Here is a 26044-nt window from a genome sequence, read left to right as displayed (position 1 = left end):
GGGGAGAAAATAACGATAGATGCCTCCTAACGAGGGTTCAGTGTAGGAAAACTTTTGAATAAAACCATTCACATATATTAATTACTATGTTAATTGTTGCTGTGAGCTTTCCACTCCCACTCTCAGCAACCTCTCTCGCTCCTGGGGCTGCAGACCCCTGCCTGACCAGGGCTTTGCTTCGGCTTCCCCCTCCCTGAGCCTTTGCTGAGCCTGAGCCAGTAAGCAGAAATTTGGAGAAACCAGCAAGAAATGTTGAAGATGACGGAGGGGAGGGAGAGCGAGCAGGCAAACCTCAGATGCACGTTTCCCAAAACCTTTGCACAGACCCACGACTGATTTGAATGCCCAAGAGATGGACCAGGCACCAGTGCGAGCTGCCCCAGCGCTGCTGGCCCAAGCATTCAAAAGAAATCATAAACCATAAAAGCCATGGGGGTAAAGTCAGTGACGGCCTCTGGGATCATTTGTGTTCGTGTTTTGCTTTCAGAGCTCTGGTTGCCTTTTTGCAGTGCAACCATCAAGGACTAAGAATTAAAAAAAAACGGGAAAACACCCGTGAAAGGGGGAGATCCTTGTAACGACAGGACTGCACAGGGTGGAAGTGTTGAATATCGAAAGCCTTGTGCTAAAACCCCTGAAAACTGGTGTTACAGGGCAGTTTCCCACCCCAACAGTCCCGGTGAGGTCCGGGAGCTGTGGCCACACCGCGCAGGGCTCATTTTGGGGGTTTTGGGGTCTCTGCGGGGCTGCCTGGGGCAGAGAGCGGAGCGGGGCCGGCGCAGCAGCACGCACTGACCGTTTTCCCTGTGCTGGAAGGAAGGCGAAAACTCTTTGGCAGTGATCCTGGCGATCCGTGCTTCTTCCTGAGCTTTCTGCGCCGCCGTCACAGCCGCCTCCGCCTTGGCCCTGGAGTGAGAGGTCCTGCAAGGCAACCAGAGAGACAAGGACCATGTCAGGCAGCTTCCCTCTGCAGACCAAAGGCAAATTGCCCCCCACGAAACCCCTTTGCTCCAAACCCCTTCAGCTGCGACAGAGAAGCTGCCACCGGGAGCTGGGGCTGGTCGGGGGTGATGTTACATCAACAACATGTTCATGGACTGTTTCTCAGTCTGCAAATCACCCAGGCGACTTGGAAACAGGGACAGGATGGTTCGTTCCCCCGGGGAAGCATCACCCCAAAGCAGGCTGGTCCCCTCCATCACGCATCCCTCCGTGGGGTACCCCAGCCCCGCAGTTATCTGCAGCAACCTCTGCCTGCATCTCCTGTGAGCCTCTGGGGATGAAGACCTGAATTTAAAGCCGGTGGGGTTTTTTTTAACCAAAAACATTTGCTTTTAGATGGAAAAGAGAAGATTTCCACCCCCGTCACCACGTTTTGCGTAAAATGCTGGATGTAAATACAAGCACAGTTTGTCACCAAGAGCAGAGGTAGGAGCGGGGGCTTGCCATCGGTACCGCCTCTACCACCCCTTAACACATCTTTATCAGGGCTTTTTTTTTTTTTTTTCCACTCTGGATGAGCGACTGTTCCCTGCACTCACCCATTACCGGCGATTCCCCAGACACTCGTGTTTGATGGTATTTCATCCCATTGCTCAGGATTTACACCCTCTTATACAGCTCCTCTGCAGCGTTTCTGTGAGCATCCTTCAAAGGCTGGTTTGCCCCTTCCCCTTAGCTGAGCTATCGAGGCACTTTAAAAAAAAAAGCCTGTTCCTACCCACTCTGGTGCAGGCAGCGTTATAAATAGCTCATCTGATTTCTTTTCCCTCCAAAATCAGGCCCTCCATCTCCTTTAATCATTTTTTTTTTCTGCTGCTCTCTGAATTCCCTCTAATTTTTCGACATCTGCTCGAAGAGGAGTGCCATTTCTGACAGGCTCCTATAAATGGAAAATAGGGCCAGTAATGTGCCTGGCGTTGCATCGTGCAGCACCAGCCGTGGATACAAAACTGGGCGGGCGGGCGTCTGTGTGCTGTCACCTCTTTAAGCCGGGGTGAGGTGCCTGGTCCCTGCTCCCAGAGCCGACCTGTCACTCGTTTTGAAGCGCTGACAAGTTGTCTTTCCTCTAATGAGTGCTTTATTGATATAAATTTGCTGCTTTGGAGTAGCCGAGGAAGTGGGACACGACCTGTTCTCCCGGAGCTATCAAAGGTGGCGGAGGTGCTGCCGTGATGTTGTTGCAGGTCCCGCAGGTCCTCCCTGACCGATGCCACCAAAAATTGGTTTTAAATAGTTTTTAACCCGCCCTGGGTCCAGTGCTCACTCTGCTCAACACTCATGCAGGGTTGGAGGAGTGGACAAGCATGTTACAGCTCCATCCCCTGGCAGGTATCCCAGCTCAGCTCTTTTAGGAGAAGCAGGGATGCTCCAAGCAGGAGCTGCAGCAAATTGCTGGGAGAGGTGCAAATTGCTCCTGGTTTTGGCACAAACGTGGTCAGTGGGAAAGGCTGGGGCATCAGATGCATCAATTAAACCACTGCAGTGCCAAGGACGGTGCTACCCGAGGCTTAAGATTATGCTGCTGACCCTCTGAGGTTGTTAAAACAGCAGCTAGCATCTTCCACGGGAGCTTCTTAGTGGTCCAGACATCGGCTCCTGAAAATCCTCCATCCACCTATCCCTCCAGTGTCTCCTCAAGCTGAAAACTGTTCAGGGGAGGGACTGTGCCTCCCATACTGCAGCACATTTACAGAGCAGGCTGCCAGTCCCCTCTGCCCTCATACAAAGGATTAATAACGTCTGAGAGTGTCTGGACCAAACTCAGCAGGCAGGATTACACGCCGCCTCCCCATACACCTCCCCGGAGATGCAAGTGGAGGCAATGATCTGTCACTTGTTGCCAGGGAGGGAGGCTGGAAGTGCCAAAAAAGCAGCTTGTGCCACTTCCAAGGGTCTGGGGACACACGAAGGTGTCTGCAGAGCGGGAGGTTACCCATACGTGCAGCCACCACCCAAGGCATGCTCCCCTCTCCAGTGTACGCCACCTCCCCTTTTTTCTCCAAAATGGGTCAAAACCACCATCCCTGGGGCGCGGATGGGTTTCCATCCCTGGAAAACTCACTCCAGCAACTTCTGGACTAGTTCATCCCCTTGGACTCCAACATCAGCCCAGGAAGAGCAGCAACTTGGGGCTTTGACCCAGAAGGAGTTAAAAATCAATCATATTAATTAAGCCATCTCTGATTTAAATATACGCAATGCCCACAAAGCGGGTGTAACGCTGAGTGCTGCGCAGGGAGGCTTAATTGTTTGTAATGCTCTCTAAGGTTCTTGGAGGAGAGGCACCATCAGAGTGAAAAGCAGAATTATGGTGATCTATATGTTGCATAATAAAATACATAAGTATTCCCAAATAAATGCAAGTAATCCAGTTAGCGTTCTCATGACTTTGTCACGTACTAAATTTAACAGCTGTCTCCTTTATACATGCCTGCTGCTTGTAGTGTGCGCTAAATCTTAATTCCCCAGTTAATTGCTTGAGTTTATTTCCTTGTAAAGCGGGTCTTTCTCCACGACATATAGACGGGGCCCGATCTAATCACTCTTCTCCTGCCGTAAGCGCTGCCATAAATCTTTCCTAGACGGAGACGCCGTCCTGGAAACCACAGTCAAAATAAGGCTGGATCCTTCCCTGTGGATTCATCACAGCTGGAGGAGGAGGCTGGGGATGCTCAGAGGCGGGAGGAATTAAACAGATCCCCCTGCATTGCTCCTTTGTTACCCCCCCGTGGTGCCCTCCATCCCGTAATAAGCCCACTGGACCAAGGGTGGTGTTTGCAGGAGCACAGTGACCCTCTTGTTTGATTGGAGTTGATTCAAAGCTGCATACCTGCTGGAAGATGCTCGGCTTGGTCCCTTCTGCCACCGGCGGGTGAACAGGGGAGAGGGAGCGCTGCAGCCCGGGGTGCCGGAGGTGGCCGGAGAGGGACTTTGGAGGACGGTCACCTCCAAATCACATTTTGGTGCGCTTTGCCACCCAAGCTGAACCGGGGACCGGTGCTGCGGCAAGGATGGTGCTAGGACGAGCCAGAGGGGTGATGGCGGGGGTGGTTTGTAGCTCTTGAGACCCGAGGGTCTGGTTTGGGTGAGGGCAGAGAGTCCAAGCTGGGACTAGCTTGGAATATTTTATTTATTAATTTTTTTGCCAAGCTGACTCACTCTTCTTGGAGGATGACCGGGCAAGTGGTCAAACTGGCAAGAAGAACTGGCAGGAGGCAAGGAAAAATCACAACCAAACAGATTTCTGTAAATCTTTGCAGATCTCTTGTGATTTGGCCAGAACTGACAAGGGAAAGGACAGTACCTGTGAGTGGTTCATAATGCCAACTTTATCAGCTCCAGCTAATCTGTAAGAAGCTGGAATAAACCAATTTGTGAGGAAGAACTTGGCTTTTTAGGAATGCCAACAGTGACTCTGGCCTGGCTCTGCCTAAGTGAGGAGCCAGTGCAAGGGCTTCTGCTGCAAACGCGGTGCTTGGGGACGGTTTAGCCAACGAGCGGCGAGCTCTCAGCAAAATCTGTGGCACCTGACGGTTTCAGGAAGAAAGGAAGCAAAATTAAAACCAGGCAGGGCTCGAGTGGTGTTTAGGTTAATGCACCGCTTTGGCAGGAGAACAAGTGGGACAAACTGCTTAAAAATTACCCTGGAAATTAGAGCGAGGTTACAGAACACCAGAAACACTTCTGAACAGAGACAGGTCTGTTTGGGAGTTGTAAATGCAACGCCAACACTTGCAGGGAGAGCACCCGGTGACACAAGAAACCTGCTTCATTTCTGAGTCCTCCCCATCCAGCTTTGCTTGAGCGCAGTGACCGTGGAAAGGGTGAGCTGGAACCAGATGAGGGATTTGCCATCCCTGTTCTTTGTTTTCTTGCACCCCTGTACGAAAAACATGCTCTTCTTCAATAAAAAACTAGGCAGCGGACTGTGTTTGGGGCGAAGGCAAGCTACGTGCTGGACGCAGGGGGAAATCTGCATTGTTTGGGGTTTAAATGCGAAAAAGCATCGTATGGGCAAGATTTCTAGAAAAGAAGGTCTGTTTTCCAAAATTCGCGTGGCAGCTCTTGCTGGGGAATTTCTGTTCTTTTGCAGGCAAACTCCTGGCTTCTCTGGTGCCCCCAGGAACTCAGAGCTCGGCCAAGGGATCCTCTCCTCAGTGGGACTGGACAGGGAAGAATGAAACTGCTGCTTTATTGTCGAGATCCTGCTGTAGGGATGGAGATCCCCAGCGTTCCTCCGTCCCATGCTGAGAGCGGATGGAAACCTCTCCTGAGCTCTCCAGGGAGCCCCAGCTCCTCAACAGGAGCGCGCACCGGGCTGCAACGAGCCCTAAACCCTTTGCTCAGTACCGAGCTGATTTCAACAGGACTATTAGGTCTTAATCTTTCCTGTATTGCCTGTACACCTACAAATCAACCCTCCTGCAAGGGAGCTCAAAAACCCCAAGCCCCTGGTAACTACAACGGGGTTCTCTGTCTTCTCCCACTTGTTTTCCATTTCTTAGCTCGCATGGAGGGGCAGGAGTGACAGACAGACCAATCTAACTGTCCAGCAATGAAGTGAGAAAGCTGAGATCAAAAGAAAATTATTAAAACTATTATTAAAGCCTTCTTCCATGCAGCTTTTTGAACACCTCCTACCATATAAAAGCAGAAAGCCCTGTGGTCCACATTTTCATGGAAAACACGTAAACCTGCCACGTGCAGCCTTCACTGAAGGCTTCCTGGCTGCTGGCTCTGGGCACGCACAAGTGGCGAGGATGGGGTTAACCAGCCAGTGAGCTCATCCTGGGACATAATGAACAGCCTCAAGTTTTCCTCAGGGGCCAGGCTGGCTCCATCGGATTCACTTTGTCTCTCAGGTCAATATGTAATCAGGCAGCTTTTTTGTTGGGTTTTTTTTTTTTTTGTAAAATGCTTCTTTATCTTCCTACAGGAGGCACGTTCTCTCCCTCCATTACAGCGGGTCATGTATTTTTCAAATGGCAAACTGCAAGAAAACAAACACAAACTGCAAGAAAACACTTCAGGAAAAATTCAGAAAGAATATTTGCTGGGCATTTAAACTGGGTGCTTTGCTCTGGTGAAAAGCAGCGGTGGCTGCAGCGGGGCTGGCTCAGGGCTGCACAGGGAAGCGTCGGGATGCGCTTATCCCTGGGAAGGGATGGCTGGGCAAGGCGTGGAGAAGGAATTTTTTGGTCTGACCTCCCCACGTGCAAAGACCAGGCTTGCATGAGCGTGAGTCCCTCTGCTGTGTTGACTCGCCAGGGGTTATTTCACGCTCCCACCAGCCGAGCGGAGAGCAGGATCCGGCCCTAATGGCATCGAGTTGAGATGCACCAAGAAACACAAAGCAAAAGCCCCCAAGTGATCGATGCCAGCAAGCAAACCCCAGAGCCGAAGAGAGAGGGGGAGCGCGATGCAACCTCTCCCAGGCTATCCATCCCCTCGCTCCACATCCCGCAGCGAAGCAGAGGCGCTTCCCGCTCCCGATCCCTTGGGGATCGATAGCTGCAACCAGCGGCAGGGAGGGCTGGAGGCTCTGCCTGCTCAGGGCAGGATCTCAACCCCTGCCCGCAAGGAGGGCGGGCTTGGCTGGTCTGCATGCTCTCCTCGATGGGACAAATTGGGACTGAATTATTAATAGCCGCTGCAGACTGTCTGGCTTCTACCTCTGCGGGAGCATCTGATTTAGGGCAGAGCTGGGGAGGGCTGCAGCGCCCATCCTGCCTCCCTCCGCCCCTGGCACAGGCTTTGGCTCAGCAGCCTTTGGCGGGCACAGCACCCCGCACCCAGCACCTCCCTGGCCCCAAAAGACGGGCGCAATAACCCGACAGCAAGGGCCGGGGTAGGCACGACCCAGGGCCAGGCTCTGTCTAGACATTTCCTTCAGGGAGTGGGGAGATGGCAGCAATTAACAACCTGTTTGTTATTTTCCCTATCTGGCATTTATTGCCCCGATAAAACCCACTCTTAATTCCAGCTTGACTCTTTTCACAGCTTTCCTGGCTTGGTTGTTATTGCGCTAGGCTCGCTTTGAGTGATTTGTGAAGGCAGTAATACAGTGCCGGTACTCAGGGGGTGGAATATTAGACACACCAATTAGCTATCTGTGCATAAATTCCCATTTACCTGCTTATCGCAAGCATATTTGCCTTGCCTGCTTCCTCCGCCTGCTTTTTCCTCCACCCCCCCAGCGCTGGAATTCTTAATCAAGAGAAAAAAGCAGCTAATGTGACCTCTGACATGACGTAATGCAGCCAAAAACGTCTGCTCGGGCTCTTTGCAGCCAGACAGAAAGCGGGTGCTGTGCATAGCAAAGAGAAAGCCTGGCTTCCCCGCATCCCGCTGCCAGGCTTCCCAGCTCGGGATGGAGATTTGGGGGTGGGAGGCTGGACCACCCCTGCCCGAGCTGGCGGGGAGCAACCAGCCCTGGGAGGAGGAGTGGGACACGTCCCGTCACCAGACAGCGAGAGGGAAGGGATGGGGGGGGGGGGGCATGGGGTGGAGGGGATGCTTATTGCAGGCTCTGGAAAAATTGCTCGGAAAGTCACATTTCAAGAGAAAAGTTCTGAATTAAAAAAAAAAAAAAAAAAAAAAGAGAGAAAAAAGAAAAATCTATAATCCTGAAAAAACCTCCAACCCCTTGATGCGTTTCTTTGTTACGGCCCAAGAAAACAAAACACAGAGAAGGATGGAAAATGTTGTGGCCAAAAGCCCACATCTGAGCCTCCCTGTGGTTTTACACTGGGAAATGTAACGTTGCAGGGGAAACCGTTCCCAAGCCAGCTGGGAGACCTCACGGGGAGCAGGTGCCTGTGGCCCAGCTGGGGCACAGCATGCATGAGGTCTCTGAAACTCATGGAAACGGGGATGGAGCCACTTCCCATTTAGCTCATTGCTCCAGGCACCTGTGCCAGATTCTTCTCTACCTTTATAATTTTGGAGCTTACAAATGGAGAGCAAATTCACCAAGGCGTCATTTGCCATTTTTCACTGAAATACCATTTTTTAAAATCGAGTAAGCGAAAAAAATATCCCGGGCTGCATTCTTCCAACCTGTGCCTTGCCTTTAAGTAGATAAAATGAGTTTTGCTGGAGAACTGAATTCACAACATAGTGGTGCAAAGTCATGGTGTCTTGGGGGACAGGGATGGGCCACAATCAAATGTCACATCCCCAAAATCCTGGGAGAAATACGGCCCAACCCACAGCCAGCAGCGTGTTGCACGGTGATCGTGTCGGCTGCTCTCATCCCCAGGCATCCCCTGGGACCCTGAGCTGGGCCTTTTCCAGCAGAGAAGGATGACGCAGCCAAAGGGTTGTAACGCCACGATCCTCTCCAGCTTGCCTTATCGCCATCATCCCAAACCGGTCACGGGGCTGCTCAGATTTGTTTATTTTATTCCTGTTGTTGCTTATCAAAAAAAGTGCCTGGCACAAGAAAATCAAACTCCATTGACTTCAAAGGGCTGGGCCAGGTGGAGCTGGTATCCAAAGGCACATCTGCCACCGTTACCCAGGATGCTTCCAGCATTCCTCTCTGGCCAAGGGACATGCAGAATAAGCAGAGCCAGGCAGCCCCATGCATTTCCCTCCCAGTGGGTTTCCTTCCTTTTAATTTGTTGCCCCCTGGCAAGGGTAAAGCTGATGGGTCTTTTGCGCCAGAGAGGATGTGCAAGCTGCCCTGAGATGTTATTTACAGCTCACAAGATAATTAACATCTGGAAAGGGAGTCTCATCTCCTGCCATCTGTCACTTGTAACGAAGCTACGGAGGATGCAGGTGAGTGACGCGGCCAGGCAGTACCTGCCCATCCCGGTGCTTTTGTGCCTGCCAGCCCAGACGCACACGCAGGACCTGGGCTTTGCCCTGGAGAAAGGCCAGCTTTGGTGCCACCGTCCCACCGCTGCCCCAGCCTGGCCTGCCAAAGGAGGCAGGTTTGGCATCACAGGTGGGGCAGCGGTGCAGCAATCTCTCAAATCAACACAGAGGCAGCAAGAGCAAACTCCAGCCCCGAGGATGGAATTTCCCCTTTTCTTATAAACTGGGGAGTGCATGAGATAATTGCAGCAATGCCGGGAGCTTTGTTGTTTTCTGGAAAGTGATGGGCAGAGATGCAAAACCTGCAGGAACCCACTCAGAGCAGGGTTTGGGCAGAACTAGCTTCAAGGAAAGGAAAGGAATGAGCAGGAGGGATGCTGCCTGCTTTCCAGCTGTCACACTTTGAGTGGGGCAGTTTTCCATGATTTTACTGGATAATTGTCATGTACGTAATGGAAAATGTACATAATGGAAGTGGAAAACGCTGATGTCCCCCTCCTCATCCCCTGCTCCCACGGAGTGCCAGCAGACAGCCCTCCACGCATACATCCCAAAGGCACAACCACGCCACAAATGTTCTTCTAACCCTGTGCAAAAATAGCGCATTACAAACGAGCCTGCCACTTTCAGGCAGGAGGCAAAACAGGTTGGAAGAAATCACTAACAACCCTTGGAAAAGTAAAAAAATAAAAGAAGAAAAAGCCCAAGCAAAAGCAAGCGAAGGCATGAAATCTCCAAGGAACGCGGGCAGCGCTGGATCATCTGCACACTGCAGATCTATACTGTCTGTATCAAATGCAAAAACAGAACAGCAGAAAAGCCCTACATCAATGCCGCATTCGGGTGGAGATTTTTAAATGCACAACAGGCCAAGTTATAGCTCCCCAAGCAGCCATAACTCAGCCTGCTTGGACATGTGGAGCGTTGAGTTTGGCTGTACATGCTGCTGACTGTAATAACTTCAGGCTGGATCCCGCATTCCGGCTGCATCGCCCTGTCTCCGGGCAAGGCTGGCTCCAAAGGCGGCACTGACAGAACCCTCGCAAGCCCGTCCCTGCTCATTACGCCAGGGAAATGCCGGGTTTTTGGTGGGAGGTTTGACCATGGTGGGTCTGGATGGGTGGCTTGGTGCAACACTACCCATCTTTCTGGATTTATCGAGGAGAGGAGGATAGAGATGTGGTCGGGACACAATCACCTGCGGTCCAGCCACAAATTTGGAGCAACCTTTGTGGGATGGAGGAAGGCTATTAGAAAAAGCCTGGCTCGCTGTGGACACTGGGTACCCTCTCCTGCCATGTCCAGCCCCAGGCTGCACGTCAAAAGGTGGAGGGTTTGGTGGACCAGCAGCATCCCAGCCTGGCCTCCATCACCAGAAGGTCCCCAAACCAGCCCGTTCCTTCCCGTTTTTCACACTGACTTCCTCGCTTGGATGATGCCATGCATGGGATGAAGAGTGGGCTAGAAACCTCAATGCCAAAGGTGAAAAATGCAGCAAAGAGAGAAACTGAAGCAAGCCACGGGCAAAGGAACCGAGAGAGCCTCTGGTGAGCGAAGCAGCCCTCAAATCCCTTTGAGGAGCCATCAGCACAGCCCAGCCCTTTGGGAATCATTAGAGGCTTTTCCCTATGATCAAGGGAAAAGTGCTTAGAATAAGAGAATTTGGGGAGTTCAAGCGAAAAACTCCAGGTGAGGGAGGTGATGGCAGACAAGCAAAGCAGATCTGCCAAATTTCAGTTTCATTTTGATGCCTAAAAATGAACGAGTCAAACCAAATTCTGAAGCAAAACACAACAGAACTGCAAAGAGAAGTCTTCTTTCCTTTCCTGACCCTTCACCCCGTTCGGGTTTTGGCTGAAACACTCTGGCAGTTTCACAAGTTTTGGTCACCTCAAGCAAAACAGACATTTGGCAAATGAACTTTCCAGGCAATTTTTGTTCTGCTGTTGGAGCCACAGAAGCCTGAAAGAGGCAGCGCAGCACAGAGCTCACCGTTCTCCTTTCCCCTGGTGATGTGGTGATGGGCTGATGGACAGGGACATCCCCTGACGTGCCTCTGGCCACGCACCGTTTTACTCAGCCAACAGCAAAACCCACCCCGGTTCAGAGCAAACCGCAAAAAGAGCCAATGACGAGCTTGTTTAACTGAACCTAATATTTTAGTTCCAGCGCAGTCTGGACTCAAGCCAAGACGTGGAGCTGAAACGGCCTCAGGAGCACTGACGGATGCTCTCCAGCTGTCGGAGGTGACTGATATCCAGCCTCGCCCTCTGGGACTTCTCCACCACCTCCAGCCCCATGGGATAGGAGACAGGACTCTTCTCCAGGCGATGTGACAGAGGTCTAAGGGATACGTTAAAATGGTCCAGTCTTCTGAGTGATGGAAAACGTATTTTGACCACCAGGGCCCTAGTGGATGCTTGGAAAGCAAATACATCCATGTCTTGCTCCATGCAGCTGCGAGGAGGCTGATTCCCTGGTGTGAGATGCGGGCGATGGGCACCGCTCTGTGTGCCTCTTGCCACATTCAGCCTCGCCAGCATGGACCCAGTGACCACAGGGAAGCTTTTTCTGCTGGAAGGGGCAACTGGCCCCCAAGCAGCTAGTCAGAGCCTGCCACATGTGGGACACGGCAGCAGCATCTCCATCCCCCACTACCACATCCCACTCCCACGTCTGCACACCAGCACCCCCCAGGAACGACGAGAAAATGCCAACCCAGAGCAAAAATGCTCCTAACGCCATCGTGGTGCCAAGTGGGGGCAAGGACCTCGCCTGGCTGCGCGCAGGGTACCAGCACCCCCTGCTGCAGCTGAGCCCTGCGCAGTTCGGCTGGACGCAGACTTGCACAGAAACTCAGCTGGAAACAGTACCCACCACCGGCCCTGCTAAAAGCAACATCAGATGCTAAACCACTGCAGAAATAAGTCTGGTGCCAGGTTGCTGTCACCAGTGCCTGCCACTCCGGTCCCCATCAGGAGGGATGGAGAGGACAGGAGTGTTTGGTGAAATTTTTTTTTTTTGAGCAGCATTGGCCCCATGGCACATGTTGCCGGGTCCCCTGCACCTTCCACAGCCCCAGTGGGTGCAGGCAGGAGGGAGAGGGGCTGGGGGTGCCCCAGGGATGTGGGTGGGCAGACCCCTCTGTGGTTCGAGTGCTGGACACAGCCCTGCCAACTGGGGAGGGGGAAAAAATAATATAGCATCCCAGTTGCCACAGCAACAAGCAGCTCCTGCCTGCCTCAAACTTCAGAGCCCACCCAAAAGGAGCCGCGTTCCTCATCCCCGCTGCCTGCATGGGTTTCTCCTCCCTGTCACATGGGGGCCTGTGAGCACCCAGGAGCCCAAAAACCAGCCTGTGCCCCCAAATAAGCACCCCACTTCTCATGAAGCTGCTCAAGATGGGGGGTCGTGCATGAGCTGCTGGGTCTGCAGTGGGGTTTGCCCGCTCAGTCCCGCCGCCTGCCTGTGCCCGGCTTTGATGCCCAGCTGCTGGGCACTGCTCGCCGCTGCAGGACCCGGGCACCCTGCGGGACCCCCTGGATGGCAGGCTGCCGCTGGGGACCTGCCCTTTTGGGTCCCCGATGAGCGACGTGCCCCAAGGCCAGCAGGCAGCCCTGGGTTTGCAGGTCTGTGCTGCCTCCAAGGCAAAACCCCTGAAAATTTCCACTTAAGCAGCCGGAAGCACAACAAGGGAAGGGACTCGGAGCCCAGCTCTGCCAGGAGAGAATCTGGGCTTTTAATTATTTATGTTTCACCTCCACGCTATGGTGATGAGACAGAGACACAGGCAGACAGCGGAGAGAAGGCTGCAGCCTGCTTCCCCAGAGAGGCCATTTACACGATCCAGGTGAGCTGGAGGGCTACCAGCCCCCCCCCAAGCCCTGCCCCACACATCTCCCCTTGGAAAAGTGCCTCAGCCCTGGCTCTCACCTCTGCCACTGCTTTCCCGGAGGGTTTGTCCCCAGGACCAAAGAGTTGAGAAGAGCTGCCACCCGCCACGGCTGTTTGAAGCTCCCTCAAGGATCTTGCTGTATTGGATGGGGACCGGCCGTGGCCACCTGCCAGCAGGGTGGCTCTGGGACAGCCACCGTGACCACTGTGTCCAGCTTTGAGCCCACAAACCTATTTCTTCTCCATAAAGGAAGAAAGCACTTCCCCAAGGAAGTGCTGCTCAGGGTTCTGGGCAGCATCACCAAGCCACTGAGGCTCACAAGGACACTTCGTGGTGGAGCGTAGAGGAATTGTAAAGGAATGAAGGCGGGTTAATTAACACTGATAATATACAGCTGTGGGCTGGCTTCAGGGGCGGTGGGTTGGCTGACGTGGATGATGTGCAGCTGTGGCTGGTTCCTGCTAAGCAGTTAAATAGCTCTGAGGGGGATGGAAGGGGAGTCCTGGATGAAAAGAGACCTAGAAGAAGCAGAGGGAGGAGGGAGAGCACCCAGGGTGTAGGAGAGGCCCTGGGAGAAGCAGGGAGCCTGGGTGAGGAGAGGCTGGCTGGGAGAGGGGCCTGGAGAAGGAAGGGTCTGGATGCAGCAGAGGCAGAAGCTGGCTGGCCTGGCCTGAAGAGGATGAAGAAACAGCACAGACAGTAGATGAACCTTTGAAACCTTCTGGGGGGCTGGTGGCTGTGCCAGGGCAAGGTGTGGGAACTACTCACTGAAGTTAACCTGGTGTGGGATGGTAAAAGCCTTGTAGCAGCCGGCTAGCTTTGGTAGTGCTGCAACAGTGGGGCGTCCACTGACCCAACCTTGCTTGGGTTCACAGTCTCCAGCAGGTTTGGCTTTGGGGAAGGATACCAGATGTGCTTTAATTGAGCAGAATTAATTTGGCAAAGCTATATGGCCTGGTACCGTGCTCCCTTCTGCCATCCAGGTCCATGAATGAGACCTGGCGCTGCTGGCATGGAGCCCACCCATCTCCCATTGGGGTGCACACAGCCTGTCTCCCACATAGGCTGCTACTGATGCTGAACCAGAACCAACTGTCCCCAAATAACATGTCATCTCCCTGGAGGGAGACACATGAGGACAGGGCAGAGCGGATTCAGGCCATGACGGAGTGAGGTCCTGCTGTCAAAGGGCTGCTGCCCGCTGCTGAAACAGTGGTGGCAGAGGTGGGCTAAAGTTGAAAAGAAGGTCTCGCTGGGTGGTGGGCTGAGCACAAGGCATGGCCACATCGCTGCCACAACAGGATTTTAGGGTGCTCAGCACCCTGAAGAATTGGGACCTTTCTTAGTCACAACTTTAAAGGGATAATCGTTTGAATCCATGGGTTAAATCCCCCTGGGATTTTCAAGGGGGAAATTTGCTTAGCAGGGTCTATGGTCAAATCCTTTAATTTCCTGGATTAGGAAGCCAGGGCAGCTTGTCATTTGCCCTGCGTGGCAGAAGCGACAGAAACCTCATTGCTGGAGGCTTTTCAAACCATCTGCAAGAGCGCTGGAAGCCCCCAGCCCGGCCACTGCGTTCCCCCCACGGTGGTGCCAGTCACCCCAGCATCCCAATCTCTGGCTGCAGGGAGAAGTGATGCTCGTATACTTGTTATTTTTGCTCAGCTCTGTATTTTCATCTCTGTTGTGCTCTTGATATTGTTTTTGCCTCTCTCCAGGGAGGAAGGGACTTTGAGGGGACCAGGAGCATGGGGGTGTTGGGGATGTTGCCGCAGAGAAGCATGTGGGTGGGCGGCTGGGGCGGGAGCAGCGCAGCCGGCAGGAACACATGCCAGGAAACCCAAAACGGGAGCTGGGAGAGGAAAAAAGCATGCAGGGCTCTCTCACGAGATGGGAAGGCAGCATGGCTGTAGCGGAGGGACCCCAGACCTTCCCCTTGACATTCCTCTGTTACCTAAGCGTCAGGGTGCAGCATGGCTGGGGTGCAGCGTGGGACCAGGCAGGGACATGGTGCAGCAGCTCCCACAGACATGGCTGGGGGTTTAGGGTGGTGGGACATGGCAGCAACGGGCTGGGGTGCTACAGTCTGCATCCCCCACATCTAGCCCTTGGGCCCAGCTGCAGGTTTGTGTGCACCCTCACCAGTCCCCTTGCACTCTGCAGAGGATGAGGATGGAGGGGAGCGGTGGGGCTACAAGCCAGCCCGCCTGCCAGGCAGCTGCACAGGCTGGGGGAGGATCTCTCCCTTCCCTCCAGAAGATTGCTGAGAAAAGCAACGCTGCAGTTTCTGCTCGTTGAATAGGAGAAGCAGCAGAAAGGAAAATCAGGGGCTGGCTTTTTATTGTTGTTGGCTTTTTCATTTTTTTTCCCCATCTGATGATGGGCTGCTCCACCCAGAAGCATCAGCATGAAGAAGAGGCTTCACCATCCTCTTCTTCAGCTCATTCTGTCTTTCCTGCGCTATGCAAGCAGTCAGGGCAGGCAGGAGGTTATTGTGTCAGTGGGGGGATCTAATCCGGCTCAGGGGGCTGAAATCATCCTGCAGCACCTCCCGAGAAGGGCTGATTCTGCAGCAGGGCCAGCCGCAGCGGGACAGCAGTGCCGGCCGCTCAGCCCATGCACTAAGCTGGTAAAAGGCTCAGATTAGAAACCAGTCAGATGATCCCAGCTGTGATGGGCTGCTGTGCGGTGTCAGCCTCCTCCTCCTCCTCCCCTTTAGCCCCTCATGCTGCCCCCCACCTCCTGCCCAGCTCTCCGGGGCAGCCCCTTCCCATGGAAGTGGCGGCTGCCAGGAGTGAATCACCCTCCTGTCCTTCCTGCCTCGCTGCCGGCCAGTGCCATCCCTGCCCGTTCCCATCTGGTCTCGCTTTTTGCTGCAAAAGCGACCATGGAGCAGGCACCAGCACATCACCCTCCGGCACTGGCAGGGCTCTCCCATCCCATCGCCACCAGGCGTTTTGCTTCCTCCTGCATCCCAAGACCCCTCTGCTGCTTCACCCACAGCAAAAGCATCCTCTCCAGCCATGCTTTGCTGCATGCCTGCTGTGACACAAGCCTTGTCTGCCAGGACTGCACAGATTTCGGAGATCCTCCCCGACGAGCGCAGGGAGCGGGGCAGAGCCGGCTCGGACCATGGTGAATCCAATGGGCTGAGAATCTCCGCTCTGCCCATGTTATTTCACCATGTCCTAGCACTGCTGGAAATTATTATAAGAATGCATGTTGCACACCTGGGCCATGGAGCTGGGGCGATTTAGCTCACATCTGGCTCGGCGGAGAGGGAAGGCAGCAGGAGCCACAGAGTTGGGAGCAGTGGTCATGGTTGAAGGATGGGAGAGCGATGGCAGGAGAGGGGCTAGCAAAACAGTGCGGAGCTGCTCGCCTAGAAGCTAAAAGACTCTGCTGCGGTTTTTCTAGTTGGATTATTTTGTAAAGCATCATTCCTATGAAAGGCACTCAATTTTCCAGCCTGTTCATGTCTGCGCACAGATGTGCCCTTCCACCCCTGCACTGCAGTGCAGGCAGCGGGGTGGCAGCTAGGGACACACAGTGCTGGCCCTGTGAGAGCGTGCCAGCTAGTCCTGACTTTTGACACAGCCACAAAAGGGCTTAATGCTGTAAATCCTGTCTGAGCAGGAAGTTATTAAATTGGCATTGCAGGAGGACTTAAACAGTCACGGTGCAGACAGCAGATCACCCAAGAGCCGGTAATGGGTAAGGATGTGATGCTTCAGGATGCTATCTGGGGATCCACTGTTTCTCAAGTGTCCTGGACTAGAGGTGGGAAGTGTACTTGCCGAGTCAGAGGTACCCGTGTCATCCCGGCTGACAGCAAGGCAGGAACGGGAGGAAGAACAGCTGATCCTAATCTCTGCTGCTGCGGTATCGCCTGACCCCTGTCAGCACACGGGAGCTTGGGCACGGGCAGAGGAGGGGAGGGAGGTGGCGGAGAGAGAGCGGCGTGTTCTGCCACAGCTCAGCTCTCTGTCAATGGTGAAGCCTGCTGGAGGCTGCTAGACCCGGGCTTTGCTCCCCTCTGCATTGCACGGGGGCTGTTTGGGGAGAGGGAGGGCAGGAAGGAAAAAGAAAATGCTGCCATAAAGAGAATTACCTCCTGCCCCAGCTGATCTCAGCCTTTGAGTCACCTCCATCTATCCCCTCTGTGTTTTCCTGCCTGTCTCTTTGCACCCCTCAAGGAAAGGATGGAGAGAATGGGAAGGGGTGGAGGGTGCATGCTTTCCTTGCATGAGATCCAGTGGGTACCAGGTAATGCTGTCAGTGACCCCATCATTCCCCAGCTAATGGGATGAGGTGACTCCTGCAAAGCCCCAAGCTCCAGCTGGCTGCCATGGCCTCAGCAGGGAAGGAAAGGGGCAGTGCTTCTCCAAAGGGCCATAAGCAGAGGAACCCTCCCTGGACCCAGAGGTGCCCAAAGAGGGGCTGGGCGAGGCGGCGAGAGGCCCCGGCACACTTGGTCTGATCCCTGAAACATTCACTCAGCTCCATCCCTGCAGCCAGCTCAGCTGTGACCATTTCAGCTTCAGTCTGCTGCTGGCTCATCCCCTCCATCCTGACCCAAGGAAGGGAACACACAGTCCTTCTGGGGCCACCACGTTCCCCTCAATCCGCATCCCTCCTTCTCTCCCCTCTCCATCTGCAGCGAAAGCCCCGCTAGCCACACGAGGCGGGGATTAGGGCAAGACTAATGCGGGAGCCCCGCAGCCACCTCCCCCGGGCATCAGAAAAGCCAGCAGAAACCTTAAATCAAATGCAGCTAAGTACAATTGCAAAGCTGCAGGCACAGGCCTGAGAGAGCATTAAGCAGCATTATTATGGCTCGGTGTACTGCCGGTAGTGACATTACCGCAACTTAAAATGTTTGGGATCAGAACTGCAGAATCTATTCTTTTCTGTGGGTTTTGCCCAGGCTGCATTTCCATTTTTCTGAAGAAAATACCTGTTTGGCTCAACCAACCTCCTGCACTTTGCTGTTCAGCTCTCCGGGGCTTTTCTTGCCTCCTTGCTCCCCACTGTACATCAAACGCGGATGGATGCTTTGCCCTCACTGCAGCATCCTGAAGGAGCATCCATGCTGAGTCCAAACATTTCCCTTTACCCGTCCTCACTGCCAGGTTGTCTTTATTCGCTTCCTTGTTCTTTTCTTCTTCAGTTTCCTTTTCTGAAGTTGAATGACACCGTGCTAATTTGTGGCCCAACTCCTCCTGAGACTATTGAGCTTAATTATATTTTTCTCATCGTTGGTGAATGGCTTAGCTGTAATTACGCCTGGAAGTGCATTACTTAGGACTAACCTGAGAACAGCATCCCCTCCGGGGTGCTGGGGCATCGGCTCCTCCGAGGAGCTGTTATTTTAAGGTGCGGAACAACAGGACCTCGTGAAGCTTGCACTGGAGAGGAGGTGAGTGCTTGCCAAATGTCACCCGTCTCTGGGATTCATAACCCTAGAGCCGCTGGTGGCCCTTCCTCTCACAAGTAGTCCAGCCACTAGCTACAAAACCTGGAGCTGTAGTAGCAGAAGGAAATGCTGGAGAGAATTAAGGTCTGTCTGCCCAGCATTAAAACTGCCATCACCCATCACTGAGAGCTGGAGTCAGTCCTGAGCTCCCCTGATGCTCCCTGGGCATCTGTCCTCCAGGGCCAGCAGCTGTGCTGGAAGCCAAGGATGCTGCAAGCCAGGAAGGCCCACCTCTCTCAACTGGATATTATATTTTCATCGAACGTGACACACCAGTGCCTACAGACAGTTTGCTTCAGGTATCAATGTTAGCACTAATGAGATGGGCTCTAGTGTCTCCAGTGCATCCTCCATCCTTCTGGGACAGCACCAGAAGAAGTGATGGCTCTTGGCTGATACAAGAAGGGCACGACGAGGACACCCTGCACCTTCATTTTAAACGGGGTGAAAAAGGGCTCCCTCCCTGGCTACCTCTGAAAACAGATAGTTGCCATCAGCAGTAGTTTTTCAGACCTGACTCACAGCCCTTCTCGCCCACCGATTTCACACAAAGTATTTCAGCGAACGGGAGATAGAGGAGGAGAAAGAAAGTGTTTTTTCCTTCTAATTGCATCAAAGAAAATTTAGGAGAATCATCTACCTAACCTAGAAACTATTTCTTAAATGAGCTTACCTTTCTGTGTCGCCGATAACATTGCACTCGGTTCAGACTAAAACAACCTTAAGGATCCAATTTACTTGTCTTCAGTACACTATGTTTTTAGCCTACTTTCCTCAGGAAATGGGGCTTACTGATGTGATTGTGCTGTTTATATATCTATATGCCATCACTCCCACACTAATAACTTTTGAACGTGTTGGCCAATTCCAACCAAATCTGACAGAGCGGTAGAGTTTTCAAAAATACTGAATTCTTACAAATTTAATGAAATACGTGGGTGGGCACATATTTTCCCCCACCAAGGGAAAGGCTGCAGAGTGAACTCAGCCATATTATTAGACAGAAGAGAATATACACACACACACACGCACGCACACACAGAGACACACCAGTGCTGTTATAAACCCCCCAGATGCTGGTAAGCCAGAGCTCACGGTGGCATGAGATGGGGGATACTGCACCCCTGAGCCCCAAAGCCACCAAAACGAGCATCAGGACCCCTCTGCTAATGCACCCACTGCCTGTTTTGTGAATTTCTTTCCATTTCGACGATGCGATTTGGTGTGGGCACTGTAGGGGAATGTTTATTCATTTAGAAGCTTTAAAATTAATCGGAGTAATTCTAGGAAAGCCTTTCTAGCTGGTTCTAGGTTTGTAAAACCATGCTCTCTTCTGGTTCCGCATGCTAAGGGACTGTTTCTGCAAAAACAACCCTTGCAAAGGGCTGAGCTGAAGGATGGCAGGTTTCAGGCAAAGCAGCTCTCCCTGCTTGCATGTCGAGGTCTCCTTGGGCCAATCCTGCATGCAGCCAAATTGCAAACCCAAGACACCCTCCAAGACGTCGGGGCTGAGCCTGTACCCCCACCTAATCCTGCCTGCCCCACGTCTCCAGCAAAGCCTAAATCCTGCCATCCTGCCTGGCTGTAGCCGAATGGTTTGGATCTTCATTGATAGGTTTGGGGACTTCAGCATAAGCCATTAACACAGGCAGCAAAAATTCCTGGGATGGATGTCATTTGCTGTTGGTAACCCAGCGCTAATGCACAGCATCACGTTGGAGCCTGCCTGTCCCTGGCTCGCACAGCGAGAGATGGGCTGTGCAGCAGATCAATAAAGGGCTTTTCAACACACCAGCAGCCCTTGTGCACCGCAGGCGATGGCTGTGCCATAAAAAGAGACAAGCCCTGGGTTCCCAGCTCTTGCTTTCTTTTCTGCATGTATCTACTCAAGAACAGACTAGTTAAGACCGAGCACAGACGGTGGAGGGAGCTGGGCTGCAGGAAGGAGATGGCAGGTTGCTCATGGAGCATCTTCTGATGGGACCAGGAGGTTCAGCCTCTGACCAAGTACGCTTGAAGCATTGCACTCCCATTCATTTATTTCTTTGCATCTTTACTGATGATGCAAGGGGTCCTCTGAGTGGTCCCCAAATCCCACAGGTTTTCTCCTCCCCCATGCACATGTGTGATCATGGGCTGCATCCTCCATCCCAGCACTGCTGCCGCTCTCCAGCAGAGCTCAGGACCACGTTACCCCAGCCAGTACACGGGAGGAAGGTATTCATGCCCTGGCATTCCTGTCTGACTTGATTATTTTTTTCCCTTCTGTCTCATAATTAGAAGGTGGAACATTATATGCCAAGAGCTCGCTAAACATTTCCAACACGGGGGGCTCAAACCTCTTCCAGCTCCCACTCTTGTGGCTTTCCAGGACCATTACCACCTGGGGACGGAGGATGCTCACTCAGGTCTCAGACCCAGCATCCCAAGGCAGACCAGATCTCCACATTTCCAGAATTCAGGCCTTTGTATCAAGTCATTCACCTCTCCAGATCACAGGGAAAGATCTGGTCTTTCTGCTGCTCCACAGCCTGTTTCCTACCTGGCAATCTAGTTGGGATTTTTTTTTTTTTTCCCAGAGCTTTGACAACAATTTGGTACAACATCAGCTTGAAAACGTCATCAAGCCCAAATACATGCTCCCAAAGCAGGACTGGGAGTCTCATTCATATTGCAGATAAGTCATCGGCAGACATGCAGATCAAGATTTCAAGTGTGACTCCGCATACAAATGATTGAGACCCAACAATTAATCCAGCACAGGAGACTGAGGAGGTACCTGGGTTTTTCCCCTAATCCCAGCCCTTTTTCCCCAGCCTGGCTGCTATATGTAGCACTCGCTCATAAAACAGAAAGGAATGACCACGCTCTAATAAACCACCCCCCAAAAGTGACGCAAAGAGCCCCGAATTTGACAGAGGAGCTTTCCTTCTGGGCTCACCCTGGCCTGGGAGCTCACCGCAAGTCACGGAGCTCTAGGAGCATTTTGGGAGCTGCCTAAAAGGTGCTCGAGTGGACCTGGCTTCGAGCTGGGAGTCGGACCCTACTTCAACCTAAATTAGAATTAGAACGACCCATTTCCCCACCTCCCTCCCGCTGGTTTTCAGCCAGATCAGGTCCCTGCTCTGAATCACTGACCAGTTCCATGATGGTTACAGCCAGCCCGAGAAGTGGGAGCTTCCTGAGGCTTGTAGGAATTATTTGGGCACCCAGATCTGCTGCTTTCTAGCAGAGCCTCAGGCAGGGCAAACCCTCCCCAAGCATCAGCTGCAGCCAGCGATTTGACTGCTTTTCCACTCAAAACCTCTTTTGGGAACAGAAATAGCTGGGAATCCTCCCAGCACAGGCCAAGCCTGGGATGGTTCCTCTTGGCTTTAAGTCAGACAGAGGATACAGGCAAACAGCATCCCAGGAGCCCAGGGTATCATCCTGCTTATTAAAGAAGCTTGGGAGAAATGGGGTAAATAACCCAGTACCTCCTAAGTGATGGCTATCACCTGTGAGCCGCACACTGTGACCCACAAGCGCAGTCTCACCATGGTGCAACCACCCCTTGCACAGGCTGCAGTGAATGCACGGCTCTGGGTGACCCCGCGTGGCCTTGCCAGCTGGTTTGGGAAGGTCCTGCACCCACAGCCCGCTCGGAGTCAGCCAAGGAACATTTCAGCTCGGACCCACCCCATTTTGAACACCACCCGTGAAGCCTGGGCATGCTCGGCAGCCTGGCTTTGTGGGATGCTGCCCGCTCCCGCTTTGGAGTCCAGATAGCACTGACTGCGGCCTGCACCAGCAGATGCCCACCGTGGCACCTGCCTGCCTCCAGCACCTTCCATAAAATACCCCCCCCCACGCACCTGCTACTGCAAAAAGTCTTATCCTACCTCTCCCATCAAACCGCAGCTGTCGGGGCAGGACCCCAGCCGAGGTGCCGCACCAGGACAGGGACCACCTTACCTGGATGCCGCGATCTCCGCTTTCTGCTTGGCGATGGTGGCCGCCCGCTCCGCCGCCTCCACGGCCCGATCCACCTTCTCGCGGATCTTGCTGGCCCGCAGCGGGATGAGGTTCTTCCTCTTGCCGCTGACCAGGATGTTCTGCTTGTACTTGCCCTCCTCCTTGGTGCCGTCGGGGAAGGTCATGCAGCCGTAGCCGTGGCGCTTGTTGTTGGCCCATTCTCCCTCGTACTTCAGCCCGTCCGAGCGCTGGCTCACCCCGAAGCCCGACCGCTTGTCGTTCTTCCACTCGCCGACGTAGATCTCGGTGGTGGTGGCATCGATGTCATCTTCAATGACGGAGAGCTCGGCTTCGCCCTCGCCCAGGCTGATGGTGGAGTTGATGTCGCTGGCGGTGGAACTGACCGTGCTCATCCCGGCCTCGCTCCGGAAAGAGCTCTGCTTGCTCCGCTGGCTGGCCAAAGAGCTCTTGGACTCGGACTTACGGAGCTTGAGCCCACTCAGCAGCGACCGCCGGAAGATGCCCTTCTTCTTGCTCTTGAGGATCTCAGCATCACTGTGGGCCATGAGGACGAAGCCACCCCGGGAGACGGCAGGGCTGCCGGCTACTGCCGGCGAGGAGTCGGGGTGCAGCGCCGTGCCGTTGGTGTGCTCGCTGCGCAGGGAGTTGATGGACGTCCTCAGGGGTGACCTGATAACCGCAGCCATGCCGTAGGGAACGCTCTGCCGGACGCCGTAACCCTGGCGCATCCCTCCGACCCACTGGCCCTGGTATGTCCCTAGGAAGAGGAGACAAAAGCAAAGAGGGGTTTCATGGCACGGCATCCTGTGGGCTGCTAACGGCATCAAGCTTCTCTGCGAGCTCTTCATTAGCAGGAGCAGCAAAGAGCCGCTCTGGATCCCTGTCCCACCTCTGTGACAAGGACCATAATGTCACGCTGTGGGAGGAAAACATAACATCTTGGTTGGACTGCAGGCATGCACTCCAGCTGCAGCATGGAAACACCAGGAACCAGCCAAGGCATCACCGAGCACGGGGCGATGCTTCGAGGAGCTGCCCATTAGATCAGCCCCTGATTTGAAAGGGAAGGGAGCGGGGAGACGGGGAAGGGGAATCGTTATTCAGGAACAGACTCTGATCCCGTCCATGCTGCTGGCAGTGATCAAAGCGGTCGGTATATTAAAATGCATTTATTTATATACATAGTGCCTTTTATCCGTCGCGTAGCGGAAGGGAGTGGCTCTATAGAAATAAAGGCCACACGGGGAGAGATCCATTTGGTTATTCTCCTCGGAACGTGCTCCTGTTTGAACACCTACATTTGCGTGGGCACTTAGTGGAGCCCACAACAGTGGGATGAAATGCACATGGGACCTCACCACAGCACTGGGAATGGAGACATGAGAAACCCACCCAGCCCAGGAAGCGCAGCCGGAGCATAACGCCTGCCCTGTGCACCAAAATGTGCGGTGTAGTCTGCCCGGGTTTATAATCCCTCCCTCTCCTGGAGCTCGGTGACTGGCACGTTTGGGTTTTTTTTATCCCAGCTGTTTAAACTGCGGGGCTTGTTTTTATCCTTAGGTTGGCTTAATCTTTTCTGAACTAGCTGAAGATGCAGTGATTCACCGCCCATCTAAGCCTTGCGGGGCAGACTGATGAGCCCGAGGATGGCTCCTTGCCTGGCACTGGTGCTGCTGGGATGCTGCTGGGATGCTGCGGCTGGTCCCAGCCCCGGGCTGCCCTGCTGCCTCCCCTCCCCTGCCAGTGATGCGCAGAGCAGAGCCCTGCACCAGGACAGGCACAGGCAGCACCTCGCAGCGTCGGGGCCTCCCTTGGTGCCAGCCCCGCTCCCGTGCACGAAGGGAGTCTTAAAATAGACCTGCTGAAATGGTGAACCCTGTGCGAATCAGACCGAAATGGCCCCGATGAAAACGACCCAGATGATTACCACCAGCTCAGTGTGATAAAAGCTTTCCATCCCCTCTCTGCACAGGATCCTCCTCGCCCTCAGCAATCAGGCCGCGATTTGTAGACAAGAGCAACCCGTTGGGTCCACCTAAGCCAGCTCTTTTGGCTGCAAAAATGTTGCTCCCTGAGACCTATCCACCTTGCTGCAGTGTTTTCCCTCCCAACATTTCCCAACAGCCCAGCAGAAAGGATTATTAAGAACAGGCTGAGCTGGCCATGCCCATCCCCAGCCCAGGTGAACGCCGCTCTCACTCCAAGGAGCGATCCCAACCCGACAGCTACACATCCTTTTGCTCCGTTTCATCCCTCATCCCGATGCCAGCCCCCGCACTCCCTTCAGGGTTTCCACTGCCCAGTCCCTGGGGATACCCAGGGGAGCTCTGGAGGCAGATGCAGGCTGGAGCGGCTCACACTGAGCGTGCGAACTGCTTCCCAAAAGGATGAAACCAGCCCCCGGGCATATTTTGGGGTGCATCAGCTGTCTTATCTAACAGCCAACAGCACTTTGCACAAATCCGCCGGGGCTCGGGCATCCTTCCCAGTGCTCCGATGCAAGCAAGCCCCCCGAGGTGCTACCTTATCTGGGTGACAGCCTTGTGCACCGGAAAAAAAATGCCAGCCCCAAGCTGGGGGACCCCGGGAAGACTGCCTTGGAGAAGGGACATGGAGAGGCAGGGCCAGGTGGGCAGGATTTACCAAGGGTTTATAGGATTAGCACTGGGGAGGGAGGCAGAGCACCGGGATTACAGCAGGTACCGCTGGGGCAGGGCAAGGAGGTGGTGGCAGTGCCGGCAGGGAGAAGAATGGGGAACAACTGGCAAGACGGCTGGCAAACAGCTCAGCGGAGACACCAGACGTGTCCTGTGGTTGGGTTTGAGCAGTGAGCTTGCCTTGCCCTGCTGCAGTCCACTTTGGTGTCCACAAGAACAGGCAACAACCGATGCCATGCACCCACAGCTCCCCATGCCCAGCGGCACCCTGGAACGACACCCGTGGCAGAGGAGAGCCCACCAAGCTGTCCGTCGATCACCGGCAGACCTGGCAACATCTCGCTCCCCTTGCTGGCTCCTTCCCAGATCATCTCATCAGGACAACATACTGGGCATGCTGGACAGCAGATGCCTGAGAGAGATTTCCCCCAACACCCCAAGCACCCCTGCAAAAGGAAGCCCCAGCACGTCCCGGGATGCCCTCGCACCGTGCTTAGCCTCCTGTTTCCCCTAGAGATGGTTTCAGTGGCTTTCAGGGAAAGATGCCAAGGGGACAGAGAGAAAAGGTCCCATATGAGATCCGTCGGAGCCTGCCCTGCCCGAGCCCTGCACTCCCTTTCCCTTGGCTGCATCCCTTGACTCGGTCTCTGGCCCCAGGCAGGTGCCTTGACCTCCCAGTCTCCTAGCAAATCTGCAGCTGAAAAAAAAAGAAAAAAAACCCAGATTAAACCAAAGCACTGTGAAGCAAGCACAGCCCTTTGCTGAAAACCAGAGGCAATGGCAAAGAGCAGAACAAAGCGCTCTTGGAGCAGGCATGACAGCACATCTCAGCTGGAGCAGAGGCGGCAAATTGGTCACAGCAGGTTACAGCTGCAGCGAGCGCCTGTGCGTGTCGCCAGCGAGGAAGAGGTGCCCGGGAAGCTCTCATCCTTGCATGGCCTTAAAACCTACTCCTAGAATTGCACGGCTGCCAGGAACAATCTCTGCATCTCCTCAGCAAGGCTGATTTTTCTAAGCAGAGGATGCAAGGACTAGGGGAGCCATCCCAGCCAGCCAGTCTGTCCTGCTGCTCCCCTCCCAGCATCATGCAGCAACTCCCAAGAGAGCAAAACCCAGACCCCAAATCTGCTCTCATGGGTGTTGCTGCTCTCCTGATTGCTTCCCTGCTGGATGCATGGATGCAGCAGCATGGATTACCTCTGCGGATTGCCTAGG

The 26044-nt window shown here is 53.9% G+C and overlaps 1 protein-coding gene across 1 annotated transcript in view; it reads right to left on the bottom strand.

The window, feature by feature from the left end:
* JPH3 (junctophilin 3) overlaps window positions 1-26044 on the bottom strand; it is a 56867-nt gene that overhangs the window by 17294 nt on the left and 13529 nt on the right. The window contains exons 2-3 of the mRNA XM_005432288.4: window positions 22152-22929; window positions 797-921 (exon numbers count right to left, since the gene is read on the bottom strand). Coding sequence (XP_005432345.1) covers window positions 797-921; window positions 22152-22929 — 903 coding nt within the window. The remainder of the gene's footprint in view (window positions 1-796; window positions 922-22151; window positions 22930-26044) is intronic.

This window comes from Falco cherrug, chromosome 14 (assembly GCF_023634085.1).
Source record: "Falco cherrug isolate bFalChe1 chromosome 14, bFalChe1.pri, whole genome shotgun sequence".
Lineage (NCBI taxonomy): Eukaryota > Metazoa > Chordata > Aves > Falconiformes > Falconidae > Falco > Falco cherrug.
Note: the sequence above shows the minus strand (reverse complement) of the source record. Positions and strands in the feature narration are given on the sequence as shown.